Source organism: Nuphar pumila, chromosome 3 (assembly GCF_984573655.1).
Source record: "Nuphar pumila chromosome 3, dmNupPumi1.hap1.1, whole genome shotgun sequence".
In the NCBI taxonomy this organism is placed as follows: Eukaryota; Viridiplantae; Streptophyta; class Magnoliopsida; order Nymphaeales; family Nymphaeaceae; genus Nuphar; species Nuphar pumila.
This window is the reverse complement of record NC_143251.1, coordinates 14482103-14499754: the sequence shown is the minus strand read 5'-3', so window position 1 is coordinate 14499754 and position 17652 is coordinate 14482103. Positions and strand designations below refer to the sequence as shown.

General features: G+C 36.0%; 1 protein-coding gene across 1 annotated transcript in view; it reads left to right on the top strand.

Moving 5' to 3' along the window:
• LOC149842073 (aspartate--tRNA ligase, chloroplastic/mitochondrial-like) overlaps positions 1–9100 on the top strand; it is a 63909-nt gene extending 54809 nt beyond the window's left edge. Inside the window, exons 12-15 of the mRNA XM_089998880.1 lie at positions 3540–3638; positions 3762–3842; positions 4981–5038; positions 8599–9100. Of these exons, the coding sequence (XP_089855006.1) occupies positions 3540–3638; positions 3762–3842; positions 4981–5038; positions 8599–8771 (411 nt within the window). The 3' untranslated portion in view covers positions 8772–9100. The remainder of the gene's footprint in view (positions 1–3539; positions 3639–3761; positions 3843–4980; positions 5039–8598) is intronic.
• The last annotated feature ends 8552 nt before the right edge of the window (positions 9101–17652 follow it).

The following is a 17652-nucleotide window of genomic DNA, read 5'->3' as shown; positions in this document are numbered from 1 at the left end:
CCGAGAAGGATCCTACTGCCTGGGTGTGCAAACTAAGGAAATCTCTGTATGGGTTGAAACAGGCGTCCCGTTCTTGGTTTGAAAGTTTCTCTATGCAAATTCAGAGTTATGGTTTTAGAAGATGCTCTCTGGATCACTCACTCTTTATTTACCAAAAGGCAGACATTGTTATACTTCTTCTTATATATGTTGATGACATTGTGATCACTGGGAGCTCAGATAATCATGTGCAAGACGTGAAACAGTTTTTAATGAAAGTTTTCAAGATGAAAGATTTAGGGGAGTTGCGGTACTTTCTTGGTGTGGAAGTTGACAGACAACAAGACACATTGACACTCATGCAACATGACCTTCTGGAAAGAGCCGGGATGACGAATTGCAAACCAGTCAGCACTCCTAGTGTATTACATCAAAGGTTGAGCTCTGAAGATGGTCATCTTTGTGTCAACCCTACAACGTATAGAAGTCTCGTGGGGATGTTACAGTACTTGACCTTTACCGGACCTGATATAGTTTATGCTGTCAACCAGGTATCCCAGTTTATGCATGCTCCAACAGAGGGTCATATGGAAGCTGTGAAGCGCATTCTACGCTATTTAAAAGGAACTATAGGAGACGGACTTGTCTATCGCAAGAACGATAATCTGCATAGTGGACATGAACTCATCACTTATACAGACGCAGATTGGGCAGGGGATCCAGATGAGAGACGATCTGTCTCTAGATATTGTGTATATATTGGGCACAATTTAGTATCCTGGGGCAGCAGAAAACAAAAGTCAGTGTCACGATAGAGTACACAGGCTGAATACAGATCGATGGCTGCAGGCACGGCAGAAGCCACATGGATTAGACACTTATTGAGTGATCTTGGGGAGACAATTATTCGATCATTTCTTTTATGTGACAATCAAAGCGCAATAAACATTGCATGTAATCCTATCCAGCATAGCAGAACGAAGCACATTGAGATTGATCAACATTTTATACGACAGAAAGTCGAGATGAAGGAGATAGAACTACGTCATGTTCGAACAGAAGATCAAGTGGCAGACCTGTTTACCAAGGGATTAACAGGACGTCAATTTTGGCTATTGAAGAGCAAGTTGTACATGCTCCAAAATCACGTACAACTTGAGGGAGGGTGTTAAAATACAGTTTGCGTATGGATCTGGATCCAGATCCATACGCATGTTAAATGAAACACATGCTCAATATAACCTCATTAATGGCATTCTTGTAATATTATTGTATATCTGTTTTACTTTATAAAGTTTAGGGTTTTGGAGGTCGAGCTATTGAGTGCCGCCCCAGTCATTGTGCATCTCTCTCTCTCTCTCTCCTTGTTTCCTGTGGAAGCTGAACCAGATACATACGAAATCAAATCTGATATGACTAACTCGAATTTCCAACAACAATGAGTTCAGAGACCAATCAACCATCAATCATACCCAAGGCAAATGACAACACATCATTCATAACCCTTGAGAATCTAGATTGATAAGATAACGTGAGATGCACACATAACTCACCTCAACGGCTAACCTTCGCTCCACAACATCGAGGTGCATACAACTCACCTCGATAAGACCAAACAAATGATGCATTATATAAAATTCTACAAAAGGTCAATAAGTCTCGTTAAAGAGATAAGAACACATATGATAAGAGGTTAGAGCTAAATCATAAGTCTACTACAAGGCAATTGAAGACAATCATATGAAGATTCCCAAAGGGTTATAAAAAACTTAAGTGCATTAGTGTACAACCACACAGATACAAAGCCACTAGTGGGCGAGATACAAAAAAAACAACAACTAAGGGTTACATACAATCTTCATAAAAACAATATAGATGTTTTTATAAAATACTCTCTAAGGAGCCATAAAGATCCACACATATATGATCATATCAAACAAGAGATTTTTTCTCACAATGTAATATTCTTCAATAAGCATGATGTAGAATATCAATACGTAAGAAAGAAATCACAAAAGATAAAACACATTTATTATACATCACAAAAGATAAAACACATTTATTATACAATAACAAGTCATGCTTATGCCATTCAATAAGGACTTCTTAAGGCATATGCCAAAACGAAAATTTAATGCAACGCGTGTCATTTGAAAATAATCTTACTTAATAGAGCAAATATTGCTCAAATATATATAAAATAACATATTAAAAAACGCCTCATTAGAAATCAATCACGATAAAAGTTCATGCTTGATCACATCATAATATTCCAAAGATAGTCCATACATACGTTAAGAAATGTGAATTTTTATTACTTTGCAAAACACATAATATTTTAAGAAGCCACATATTCAACTTGAGTGAATAACTATAAAGGTGTTCTCTAAGGAACACACTCACAATACCCACAAAAGGGACTAAGAAGAGGTGTTCTAAAAGAACACAAATCACACAATAAGGCACAATATAAAAATATATTTTTATTGAAATGAAGTGAGTGTGCAAAAACATATATATCTTTGCAAAATATATATTTTCACTATACATATCCATAATCCAATACGAGTGATGTGTAGCTGCTCAACCCTTAGGTGCACAGCCATGAGTGAAACTCATTTGGCTGTCCATCACAAGCATGATGACAGACCACAAAAAAAAGCAGAAAACGTGCAAAACATCCGTTTTTCCACTTTTTTACAATTGGTGGCATTCAGGAGTCTGTCATTAAAGGCTCCAGCGGAAATTAGGGTCTTTAATGACAGATTTTTTACCATCGCTTAAGGTCTCAGCGAAAACTGCCGCTAAAGCAAAAAATGCTGAAAAACGGCATCAAGTCCGCGATGGACGGCCCAGCTGTTTGCGCTAGTAGTTCCGCAGCTAAGGGTTGCGCAACTACCACGTTTTCTCCAATATATATATATATATATATATATATATATATATATATATATATATATATATATATATATATCAAAACACAACAATTTCTACAGACTTCAAAAAATATTTATTTTTAACATAATTATTTTTAAAACTTACTGTACATATGAAAAACAAAAAGCCAAAGATACATACCGGAATATGTAATCCTTGAATCCATTTCATTCATTAATACGAATCTTTTTCAAGACCCCGATGCCTCGCTCTGATACCATGACATGAAATGCACTGGATCCCAATGCACTCCAAAATACGTCCTATGAACCAAGAATACAATGTTGTTAAACACACATTCACAATAGAAATGCCCATAGAACACAAGACTTGAAAATAAACAATTTCATTAATGATGAAATTCAAATAATACAAAAGAAAAAAAATTACAAAGAATCCGCACTATAATACACTCAAATCACACACAATACTAAAACTATGCATCATTCTCACACTTACAAAGGCACACACCCACCTTTTATATTGAGAACAAGAGGGAGAAGAGAGAGATTAAAGAAGGGAATAGGGGTTATCTAGCCCCTCAAGTCAACTAATAGTTGACTTTAGTATAATATATATATATAATATTATATATATGTACATATCTTAACAATACTTTGCAGGCACTCCACCACCCTTTTACTGCTCCAAACCCAAAGGATATGGACAACCTTCCTGCAGCCAAAGCTCTGGCATATGACATGGTGTACAATGGAGTTGAGGTATGCCTATGTTTTAATTATCTTTTTGATGTTTTGCCCTTCTCTGTTCTACTATCAGTTATAATCAGTTTGATTACAAATTTTTATGATGATCTTCTGCTATGATGTCCGATTGGAAACTAGATTGGTGGAGGAAGTCTAAGAATTTACAAGCGGGAGATTCAAGAAAAAGTTTTGCAAATCATTGGTATCACTCCCAAACAGGTACATCCCTTGTTTTCTGCTTTTTCAATAGGTTCAAGGTCTCAGTTATCTGAACTGGTGATCGATAAGTAAAGAAATTGTGACTAAAGTAGGATACACCTCACATTTAAAAAGTGTTTTGCTAAAAGAAATGGTTTCAAAATAGATGTTATGATTTCATCTCTAGAATATTTTATCATCAATTCCTTTGGTCTTGTTATATTGCAAGAATCCTTTTATCTTGGGCATCTTTTATACTTTTAAGGTTTATTTCTGAAACATTATATTGGATATGTAATAATAGAATTAGATATCGGTTTATCTTTTTCATCTTGCCTTTTGTTCCTTTTTTTTAATCCTATTTGTTGGGAAGTGTTCGTAGATGTCAGTATGAACTGTCAACTAAGATGATCATTCCGTCCTTTTCGAAGGGTTAAACTTGAAAATCACAGCTTTCCTTGTTGCACCAGAACATTCAAGTTGTATTAAAGCTGGTCTGGTTCATTTTGACTATTTTAGTCTGACCCGTGAACCACGTCACATTATTGTACTGGGGTCTCTACAGATCATGGATCCCAGCATGCACGCACATACTTGGTTCTTTATAGTAAGAACATATTCCCTACACCATCTCTCCCATTGGCTTCTTGCAACCTGCAACTTTCAACCTGTGTCTGTGATGTGCAGCTCTAATCTGATATCCATCACAACGATGCACATATCTTACCAAGTGGCTTGTTAGTTGATCTTTCCTTTGCACAAAATCATTCATCTTTTAATATGGATGGTTGCTTAAGGAGGTGTTCTGTTCTTGTGCCACAAGGAGAGATTACAAACGAGTCATGCCTGCAAGCCAAAATGGGCAGTCAATTTAAGCAGATGCTATGGGTTTTCCTTCATCAAGGAGTAACATATCTAGTAAATGTATTTGTGCTTGGGACTGGTATCTTGTTCTGATTTATTTTAATCTTCCGGTGATTAATATCTATTTCCTAGTTGAAAAGATTACTGATGGCTATTCTTTTCCGGAAACAGTAGTTTAAGAGAGTAGCTATTGTTGTATTTTGTTTCTTTGTCCACATTTTGACAAAAGTGATGGAAATGGAATGCTACATAACTTCTTGTTTTGATCTTTTAAGGGCATTGCTTTGTTTTGCAGGCTGAAGAAAAATTTGGTTATCTTCTGGAGGCACTTGATATGGGTGCTCCTCCACATGGTGTGTTTTTTCTTCCTAAGCCCCTTTTTATTTGATTTGACTTCAAGCTAATTTGCTATGAAAAAGGATGTGCATGTATCTTAATTTCCTCAGCCTTTTCAACTTAATTCTGCATCTCAAGGAAAACATAATTTTGCAAAAAGAATGTCAAACGACCTCCCCCGCCCTCTCTCTCTCTCTCTCTCTCTCTCTCTCTCTATATATATATATATATATATATATATATATATATATATATATATATATATATATATATATATATATATATATATTTGTGCTATTGAGCTAGAAATCACAGGTTCAAGCTTTATCGACTCAATCTGACCACATAGATGTGTTCAGCATGGTTTGTTTGCTAAGAGGATCAAACCTTGGATGGTGTTACTTCAATCTAAACATGTGATTTTTCGAATCATGATATTTTAGTGCATTGTGAGCCATTGATTTTTTAAGTCTTTAAAAGATCTGCTTACATGTTACAAGCACATAATTCAAAACTGATTTTCTACTGAACAAACCTTGTGGATCACATCCATAAGGTCTGATCTACAAAATGAATTTTAAGAGTGTTAAAACACGGTGATTTATACTCGATAGTTCTGCGCATATATATATATATATATATATATATATAATGCAATCTTCCCTAATGAAGTCTTATGAACTCCTGTATGAACCGGGTTTTTGGAGGTCTTTTTTTTAATCCGACCACACGAATATGTTCTACATGCTTGACTTGATAGGAATTGGCTCTTGGATTGTCTGATTACGATGTCAGTGGGTTTTTATAGATTTGAAAATTTCATAAATATTCAAGCCTCAAAGAAACTTTTTTTTGTCAGAAAAATACAATCCAGGTGTTGTTTCCTACTAAATGAACCATGCCAAACACATCTGCTTGTTGGATTCGTGAAAAAAAGTGCCAAAGTTACTCTTTGTAGTTTTTTAGTGAAAACGTGTATTAAATAGGTATTTTTCATGTTCGGATGAGTTTTTAGAGATCAGAAAAAATGGCGTATTGCACTGAACTTTACAATAGTAATCAAGTTTTCTGTTAATTTAATTTTAATCCAAAGCTGCTAAAAGCTACTTATGCTAACGCTTCTCACACTTGCACACACAATCCAGAGGGACAAGTTCTTGGTTACATGTTTCACTGAGACGTGCATTCTAGTGCCATTTATCCAATTATGTGATTTGTTTCTGCTTTTGTTAAATAATGGACTATTTAGTGTTTATTATGTTAGCACATATGAACTTTATATAATCCTAAAGAAGGTTGACAGCTGTCTGATATGACAAAGAATCCGTAATAGGCTTTAGTGTGCTAATTGAGTTTTGAACTGTGATATTTGCTATGGATTACGGAGGATAGACTCCTGGTAGTAAGATTGTATGTGCATGATGCTGGTTGGGCTCAGGTCAAATCGAGTATCTAAAGAATTGTATCCTGGAATTGATCCATCAGTTGAAGAATATGTTAATTTCAAATCCATTTAAGCTCAGGTCATGATTTTTGCTGTCATAGAGAAATTTTGTGTTGAACTGAAAAGCTGTCCAAGGTCCAAACTGTTGGTAATGCTGATTTATTTTAGCATGTACTGTGATAATGGCATGGGATTTTAAGGAAGTTGAAAAGGATATATAAATGAATTTATTTTTGTTGAAATAGCTATGCTACCCAGACACTATTTTTCCATCCGTACCTGTGTTGACACACACACGGACACAGCATTTTATCCTCCTTACATACAAGTTTGTATTTAATTTATTATTTATAATTATATTTTCAGTTTATAACTTTATTTTTTCACTATATAATATATATTTTAGATATAACATATATATTTAGATTATATTCAGTTTATTTTGAATTTATTTTGTATTTATGTGATATTTAATATATATAGCCGTGTCCGCATACCCACATTTTTTGGAATTGCTGCGTCGTACCCTCTCTATCCGTATCTTTACCCGCACCCATACCCAGGTGACAGTGAAATAGTCAATGGCATTTATGACGAAAGCATCAATTGCTTAAGGCATTGAGAAGCACGGAATGCGTCACATCCCCTTCAAAGTTCATTACCCACACACATACACACACTAATTTGTTGCTTTAGGGAAACATTTATTTTATCAGGTTTCATCATTAAAACCGGTCAACAGGGTTCATGAGATTACATGAGTACAAACAAACTAGCGAAGCATGTGAGACCTATGTCTTGTTGTTTTCAATGTAAGATACTGTTATGGAAACTTAATACATTATATTGACTAACCTATTTTTTGCTGCATTGTAGGTGTTTTTCCTGCCCCTTCTAGAGGGTAACCTATTTATTTGTTCTCTATGTTAATCTCCGAAAGGTTCACATTAACCCATTTTCTTAAATTTTTCATTTGACAAAGATGAACTTCCTGCAGTTGGATCCTGGTTGTTTATTTGAAGGGGGCTTTGATGAAACGTGAATCACCAAAGCCAACACTTTAACTTGATAAGGGAAATTTGTAGGTTTTATGAGAAAATTAAGGCATTTTTCTCTTTACAAATCTATTATATGTTACAGATGTGCATATGAAATGTTGAAAATTCATACAGCATGCATATTTTAAGAGGTGCTCTTGCTATCTTTGGAAGGTCCTGTTAGCAATCCTGTGGACACGTTAAAGGTCTCCTTAAAGTCAGATCTACTACTGGTAATATGGTTTTAGAATCAGACTTATATTAAATTAGCTGCCCGGTGTAGAGAAGAAAATGGGAAGAGGTTAAAAAAAACGCACCTGAAGCTGCTATTCTTGATGAGTAAACCATCCTTAGGTTCTTCAGATTTCACTATTTTCCCTGTTTCCAACTCGGTTTTTATGCTTCAATTCAGTGAGGGAATGATTCATTTCGCTGTCGACTGTGGTTCAGTTGGATGCTTGTTTCTTTGATGAGCTACTCTTTTAATGATGGCATGTTTTTAATTTGGTAGAGTATAAAAAATCTGGTCTTCATTATTTTAATTGTTTAGCTGCAGTATTATGTGCAGCAAGGGTCTGATGGTTAGTTAAAAGCCGCTTGCTTATGTTCCAACCAACTTGCATGTTAGCAATATTTGTAAAGTATTAATAATGTGATTCTTCTATCCTGATAAATTTCATTCCGATGAGTGCTTGAGAAAGCCCGTGTTCTTTTATTACCCAGTTCTTTTTCTGCTCTGGTTGTTTATGATGATAAATAGAATTCGGTTTCTTCATTTTTATTTTTCCTATCATGGACCTTATATTTTATCTTGTTTCACTCCCGCTCAACCCAAAGGTTTCCAAGTTACAGTCTATTTAGCATGTGACTCAATCTTCACAGTATGGTACCAAGTCACTGCTCAATTGGCTTCTGACTTGGCTCATGATGTTTAAATCTTGCCATTCATTTTCTTCTGTCCATTTCTAGATACGCAACCAGATATTTAACGTGGCTGGCTGTGTAGTTAAGCATATGAAATTTAGTTTTTTTGTCCAGTGGTCTAAGTTCTATCATGATCAAGACATTCACTAAGCTATGTATATTGTTTGTGTAGGGGGAATTGCATACGGATTGGACCGCCTGGTCATGTTGTTGGCTGGGGCTAGTTCTATAAGAGAGGTCATTGCTTTCCCAAAGACTACAACTGGTCAATGTTCCTTGACAAGGTCACCATCAAGCGTTGATCCCCAACAACTGAGGGACCTTTCTCTTTCTATCTCATCCTAGTGAAGGACAAAGAGAGGCCATATTGTCACTCTGGCAGATGCTTGCCCTGGATCAGTCCATCCCTCACATTCATTTTAGAAATTAATGCCCTCCCAGTGCGATGCTGAATCTGGGCATATTGTTTGAATTGCTGTGCTTTTGTCACACCAGTAAGTGTAATTCCACACCAAAATTTGTTATAGTTGCTTGTAGTAGTATATGCTGAATGGATTAGAAAATTTTGTAATGACGCAAGAAATTATTTGATATTGTTTATTGGTTCTAATTTTATAAACTGATTCAGCACCAGTTGAATCTGATAATGGTTCCAACGGAAGGTGCTTTCACTTTTATGACTCTGATTGTGTATGAAGATGCAATAATTGAGCTTATTTGTTTTATTTGTTTCTTGTATCTTGTTAAAATTTGTATATAGTGGGTGGATAGTTATGGTGATGGATTTGGTTTGCCGACTTGCTACAGTTAACGGCAGAAAACACTCGGCATTAGTAAGACAAATGTTGGTCTACAAAATGCTACTGTGTCGATTGATTAAAGCCTTAAGTTGAACCATGTTCATATTCTGTTGGGAACTCGAACTTAGAACCGTAAGGCCTTAGTTGGTAGTCAGTGGTTGGCTTGCTTGTATGCTCAAGCTCGATGATTTCAGACCTAGACAAGGTTGAGTTGCCAAGAGTGTTGCCTTCATTGGGTGGTTGGAAGATGGTTTCCCACATTTAGCCTCTGGTTGGGTGCCCAGGCTTGATTAACTGCTGGCAGCTCAAGGCCATAGTTTTCTCTTTTGTGATAGGCAAGCTAGGGTTAGGCAGACCCCCTACCCATTCTTTAATCAAAATGATAAATTATAGAGATCTTCCTAAAGGAAGTCAATCCAAAGAATAAAATTCTCAAGAGATAAACCCCCAAAATAATCATTAGTACATGGAACGGCAAAAATTCACCAAATGCTGATATAAAAGGTTTTGCATTCGAAAGATGGATGAATAAAATGGCATGGAAAATAGGTGACAAAAAATATATAAAAAAACAAAATAGCTGGGATTAGTTCAGTTTTAATTCTATAAAACGTGTTACAAAAAGACCATGAAATTTTTCCTTGAAAATACTTGTGTATAGGAACTACAGGGTTCAAATTCAAGAATTAATGTGATCTGAAACTAAAGTCCATTAAAATTGGATCTATGATTTGAATTTTTTGGGAAGAGTTCTTTGCACGAGAAATTTTCTGTCCATATACATATACATTTCCCGCAAGGAAAGGAGTTTTTTTGCCGATTTTTTGAAAAGGATGACTTTTTCCTGTTTTCAAAGTTCTATTGAAAAAGATGTGTTTTAAATGGAGGTTTGATCACTATGTTCGACGCATATCTTTTTTTTCTGGATAGGCATCAAGACAGATGCTGATAACGAACGAAACTGCTGATTCACTGATGGTTTCTTGATGATCTACTGACTGAGTGTTTCCCTTAATCAATGAAAACGGGCTGCGTTATTTGAAGGCGGTTTCCAACTTCCCGTGGTTCTAACAGCAGCCACAGATTTTTGTTGGGATAGACTAATATGCCGAGAATTTTGATTTCAATCTCCCTAGAATGATTTGAGAATCCATATTGTTGTATCATTGAGACATATGGGCTATTTTCCTGTCATCAATGTACACTAGAAACGTAAACCTTTCACGCCACAAAAGAATTACAGGTACTCTGAAGTTTTCCCATTACTAGTGTTAGCAAGTCTAGAAATGTGTGGGCCCTTCAAAAGAAAAAGGTCTGGAAATGTGTGATATCAAAATGTACCCCAAATCTGAATTTATTGATTGTGATTCTCTTACTGTAAGAATATTTGGAATTTTTTGGCAACTTGCAAGGTAGCCCTGCAAAGGCTAGTTGAACATTGACAACAACTGGAGCCGCTTAGCAACATTATCCATAAAAATAGTGGAATCTCATGCTCATCAAGGAGGATTAATTTCCCACATAATCATGGTGAGCTATTGCTTGATAAAAAAATCCATGCATTATTTTGAGGAAAAAAAAAACACATTGTTATTCGTTGAGAGGCTGTTTTCCTAAAACCACAAAATGTTTTCTAGGCTACCTGTAGATAGTTGATGAGAGATGCAAGATTTTTCTTAGTAAAATGTATACAATATGAGCAAACGATAGGAACAGTTTTAAAAGGTTCCAAGAAATTTCTATCACGTAAACGTTATTGGTAGGGTTTGTGGCCTTAATTTGGTCCCAACTAATTCTGGACAAACTCAGAGTAATGTGCATGATCATGGCTTGATATACCAGTAGGAGGAGCCAAAGTGTACAATCTCATCCTAGTGTAGACCTGTAAGTGTACAATCTGAAACACAGTGTTTGCAATTGAGTAAGAGTGGCAGTGACAGTGCTAGGGGCGATGCCAACACTTTTGAGGATTTTGGGCCTACCACAATAAATACTGCAAGTTTTGGACCACCCATCCACAGTTTCTGTCTTCATGGCTCTAAAATTGGATAAAATGAACCATCAGTTGGTTTTCTGGACCATCTCATTCCCAATCTCAAGCCCCATGTGCCTCTATAACTGGAGAATTTTGCTATTATCATCCATATCAAATTACGGTGCCTCCAAGACCATCTGCTATGAAGCCACTGATCCAAAGTAGAGATCAAACACTCTATATTTATACATACCATGCATAACCAAACACATGTGAACCAACACACACATACCAGCCATTACTATGAGCAGAATTGCCCTGTGGTATTGGTTGGACATCAAATAGAAAAAGGCAAGCAAATGGTAAAATGAGCATAGAATGAGTCCAAAACTCATGGACCCAGGAAATGATATGCCATTGTGCAATCACATGGAGAGATAAAAACAAAACAGGTAGGGAAAAGCCCTCAAAGATGCTACCCATGTCCAATCATCTTCCTATAGGGATCGCCATGACCAGAATGATCATAACACAAATATGGACAAACGCATGCTTAGTATGAAAGGACATTCATTTTGGTTGGGCAAAGCAAGGCTGCAAGTAGAGGCAAGGTAGGTGCATCTAAAATCATGATGTCACATGAATAAAACCAGTCCAAATGAGTGACCTAGATGCTTGTCATCGACCCTACCCCTACCATCCCTTCACATGGGCTTGTTTTTAGATATGGGATCAGGTCAGAGTGTGGTCTTACGGTATTCCCTCATAGCGTTGATCTGATATCCAAAACCTGTATGAATGGGATGCCCAGATGGGAGCCACTCTTTTTTCCGATGCCATTTGTATTTCCGATGGACGCTTCAGAATGGTTTAAAACAAACGGCTCAGCTTGTTCTTTGTTTTGATGGGTGTCCATTTTTAAGATGAACGGCATCCTCTCTTGTTTTTATGAACACCTAACAACTTGGCTTGTGTACAAGATGCTTGACATATCTTTAGTGACCTACACACGTGCAGCTAGATATCTATCTTTTTAGTTTGAATATATATATATATATATATGACAATGATTTTCTTTTATACAATTTGATGAAGATAACCATTTGACTCTGCTAAAGTTAAAGCATAGGATCCCTACCGACCCTTATCTTACTACTACATAATTTCCCACTAGAAAAATGCTACGGGGTAATCCAAGGTCTATTTCTTACTTTTTCTTTTCATTTTAGCTTGTCTGATGTCAACACTTTTTTATCCAATCTTATTTTTTCTTTAGCTTATTAAATAGAAATGCTATTTGTGCTAGATTAGGACTGTTGCAGTATTATTTTTATTTGTTTTTTTTTTTACATTATGTCATGTGGTCACCCATCAAAATAAAGAACGTAGGCGTTGCACTCATTGAAAATAAGATGAGAGAGAATCGTTTACGGTGGTTTGGACATATTCGACGAAAGCCTAATGATGCTCCAATGGAAAAATATATTAAGTTAAAAGAGGTCGGGGTAGGCCTAGGAAGACATGGATGGAGGTGATAGGAAAGGATATAAATGCTTTGAACCTCACCGAGGACGTGACATTGGATAGAAATGAATGGAGGAAAATGATTCATGTGGAAGGCCCAGAATGATTTTCTTTGTTGGTTCATATCGCCGACCCCAATTGTTTTGGGATGAAGGCGTAGTTGTTGTTGTTGTATGTCATGTGGTCAAACTAACCACTCTGGTCTAGTACCATGGTAACAAGGAACTTACTGTCCTTGGCTGTGTAACTACTACGAAGTAAATGAATTAGCATATATTTGTTATTAATTATACCTTTCTCTCAAAGAACTAATACACCCAGGGGAGCTCCCCTTATCCAGTAGGGGCAATTTGTGAACCTCACCAACAAACGCGAAACATAAGGATGCAATATTGATGGAAGGACACTCTCGGACAAAACAAAAAAAGAAAAGCTTTTTTTTCTGGGCACATGGACAGGGCAGGACAGTGCATCCTGCCCACGCAAGTCCGCCATTCAAACGCATGGACCACCCCCTTTTTTCTTTTCTTTTTTTGGTGATTTGGTCCTGTAAAAGGTAAGGTGAGACAGTTTGTAGCCCTAACTTGAAGTCATGGATGATGCACCACATTGCTTTTTCTGTAGAACTTGAAAGCATAACGTGACATACTCTTGAACTGAAATGAGCACACAACTTCAAATTTTGAATGTGTAGGCTTACTCGTCGTATTCCTATGTAGGGAAAAGTCCATCTTTTACTGAATGAGACCACCTTTCTGCCAATCTCAAAACAGTCCTGTTCTTTTTGGTAATGGACAAAAACAGAACCGCTATTACCCCTACAAAGTTAACATGGGTAGTCCTTGAGACAACTCACATAAAATGACCCAATTACCTTTTTCCCAAAAAAAGTATATTTGAGAAGCATCACAAAAAAATCAACACAAGTAGATCAAAGCAGTAGTGACTGGAAGTATTTTAAAAAACCCAGGAGGCTTGAGATGCAAAAGCACAAGCCTTTTCCATTTTTCTTAAACTTTCTAAATAGGTTGTTAAGGAACGACCCTTCGACCTACCGATAGATCGAAGAAACAAGCACGAATAAAACAAAAGAAGAAAAACATTCACACACGAAAACAAGATTTTTATGTAATTCGACAAGAATTGCCTACATGGACGACTGTACTGAGTTTTCTTTTTTATTGATTGTGATTGTTGCATAGAAGTCTCAAATTTGGGCCTTGAAATTTAGCCCCAAGGATGCTTTTACATGCATGAAATCTACTTAGTATTGTTGGATACAACAAGGAGTCTAAGATAAAATTACAAAACTACCTTTCAAAAAAATTCACCTAGGGGGTGAAACGCCCCCAAACCAACTTATGATGATGTAAATTGGATATTCACTTTCGCCTTGGGCCCACCCCGCTGCAACCTCCGGCAAACATACCGCTAAGTTGGATTCGCAAAAATTTAGAATTGGATGTTCTATTGATGCTGAAAATGCACTTTTAAAATTAAAATTTTTGTTTTTTAATTTATTTGCATATAAAACCTACATGGAAGTTATTTTTCAAGAAAAACAAAAAAGCCCAAAGTAAAAACATAGGTTGTGTGTCCTTTTATGATATAAGGTAAAATACAAAATATATCATTTCCATGTTCGTAACAAACAAACAATGACCTATAACATGCAAATAATTGAGGGGAAACAAGTCAGATGTAAATTGGATATTCGTCAACCATCACGTGGGACCTATATTTTCAGGAAATCGTAGTCACCTAAGACAAGTTGAGAAAAATGATAAATGCCCAACTCGTCATAAGTTATTAATAAAGTTGTAAACATCAATCCACCAAATTAGAAAAAACAGGAAAATAATTCTCACTCAACAAGTAATTACCTCAAGGCCCTGTTTGAAAACTGGTAACAGGAGGGAGATTATGCATTTGAAAAAAGTGGTAGTTGCCAAATCCCAGGTGATAATTACCAAATCTAGAATTTGGTGCAAATGCAAAAAGGAGATTGCCTCACTTCCTTTTCGAAATGTGTAAGCTCCCATCCCTCCGGGCAGTTCCCAAACATCTGCCACTGAGGTAGTTTGACCATGTTTAAATCAAACGCATAAACTTCCTTCCAAGCGACTAGTTTTCAAACAAAACCTAATCCTTTTATTGAAAGTAGTGATGTTTTTTTTTTTACTTACACTAAAAAAACTATCCCCAAGATCAGAGACCTAGCTACGCTGGCTCTGCGTGGAAAGTAAGGGTGTCAATAGGTCCGGTTTACCCAAACCCGACTTAGACCAAACCCTATAGGGTCCGGGTATGGTGATAAATAAGAAGACTTGATTAAGACCCGAGTCCAGGCCCGAAAGTCCAATTAATACATGGAGCAAAATATAGTTTGTGAAATTTTATACTAGACCCGGGGCCAACTTGAGTTTCGATTAAGACCTGCAATTTTTCAATGTAAAAAACCTGTAATTTTTCAATATAAACATGATAAAAAATCATATTTTATAGGGTATGATCCGGGTCTGGTTCATGTAGTTCTTATTGGGTTCGGGTATAGTTTGTGAAATTTTATACCAGACCCGAGACCGAAATGAGTTCCAATTAAGACCTGCAAATTTTCAATGTAAAAATGATAAAAAATATATATTATTTTACAGGGTATGATCCCGATCTGGTTCATCTAGTTCTCATCGAGTCCGGGTATGCAGGGGCGTAGCTAGGATTCATGTGAGGGGGGGGGGGCAAACAGGGGTGTAGAAAAAAAATTTATTTGTGCGATAGTCGGGGGTTCGGGGGCAGCGCCCCCAAAAAATTTTTTTTTTAGATAAAATAAAAAATGGCTACAATTATTAATAAAATTCTATTTCATATGGACAAATCAAACTATTTGCTGCAGTCAGGGCTGGGCTAGGAGTGGGATGGGCTACAAAAATGGATAAAAATCTATTTCATATGGAATTAGGGCTGGGCTTTAAAAAAAAAAAAAATTAAACTGTTTCGGGAGGTAGGACTGGGCTACAGCCCAGTCCTGCCCCCCCCTAGCTACGCCCCTGCGGGTATGGTTTCTCTTATAATAGACCAGATTAGACCCGATACCATACCCGAAAATCTGGTCCAAGTCTGGTTTCACCTGAGTCTAAACCAAACCCAATCCATTGGCACCGTACTAGCAACAAATTAGCAACTAAAAATGCAATATTTTGGTTGACTATAAAGGGACAATAAACGGACAATAAAAATCACCATATATTTCAGCAGTGTTGTTATGGTTGAACGTATCATGATTTTAGCAAGGGATGTCAATTTTATTAGTAATTTCTTGAGATAATAAAACTTGAAATTAAATATTATTATTTGTCTTTCCTTTTCCACTTGGGTATACTTATAATTTCCTTATTTTTCACAAGAATTTTCAATAAAAATGCATGAAATAAAAATTGCAGAACCAATTTATGAAAACTTATAAAAAAGAATAAGGGGTTAATCAGTTGACGAGTTCTTATTCCGCTATTTTCTCAATTTTTTTACCCATGAAGTAATGATGGATTAGTTAAAATTCCGTTAAAGAGTCAAAGAGTACGGTTAAAAAAATAAACGCCACTCAAAAGCATAACGAGCGAACAAGCTCGCTTTTTTTTTTTTTTTACCGGTACAAAGTTACCAACTACCACTTACATTTATTACCTTCATCAAAAGTTTTACCGTTTTCCGTTATCCACCACACCCTACAATCCGAGGGCCCCCAACGCTGTTGCCAAAATGGCTCCTTCAATCTCCACCGTCGAATCCAGAGAAGATTCCATCCATCGCTTTACGTGGATTTACTGACACGCACGCACTCGTGTCAGACCGGGGCTCTCACCAGTCACCCCACCCAATAATAATAATAAATTATAAAAGTATTTAAAAAAACAAAAAAATTAAAAAGTCCACGTCAACTTACAATCACATCAGGCCAAGCCCAGCTAGCCTGTCAAGTTATCATCCCTGCCGTGTCAACGTCAGCGACAGCTGGTCTCCCTGACAGCCTGTCAACAGCCAAGCAGATTGCATGTGTGAAGAGAGAGAGAGAGGCCCAGATTGATGGCAGCACCCGTTCGATCCACCTACCCGTACAGCTGGGATATTCGTGTGTTGCCTTCTCTATTGGTCATTAATGAAGGTAGGGATAATGAAATTTATTTATTTTTAATTTATTTATAGATCATATGTTACGGGTGATCTACATGGTTTGTTTAATACGAAATTATGATAAGTAATTAGGTTTTTAAAAGAATAAAAAAAACCAATGGCCCACAATATCTTAAAATTTTATAATTCAAAAAAGATCATATTTCTATATCAAAAAAGCAATATTCAAGGATTAATCCCAAGCAAACAAACCTATTAGATTGAGTCGATACCTATAATTTTCAGTTTTATTAGTTTTGAACCTGTTTTTAGTAATCAATATTTACCTGTATATATAAAACTACTCCTACTACAAGAAATCATGGTTGTAGGTGGTATCTGCTGAACATATTTTATTTTGATAAGAATCGTGCTTTAAATCATGTTTTGACATAAAAATAAGATTTTTTAAATTATAAAATTTTGATAAATTGCAAGCCTTTGATTTTTGAAGTTTAAAAAACATGCATTTTTTATGTTATAATCGCATGATCCGAAACTTGTTTCTTAATAAATAATGCTAATAGATGATATCTACATTGATCAACAAAACAAAAATAGAAAAAAATTAAATTTCGAAAGCTTTTGTGGAGTGAGAGTAGCGACCCAAAGCCCCCTTATCATTATTATTATTATTATTATTATTATTATTATTATTATTATTATTATTATTATTATTTATTTTTCCCCTATCTAGTTTATTTACTGGGAGTTGGATGGATAGACGTGAATATAAAAAGATAAAAAGAGTAACAAAGTG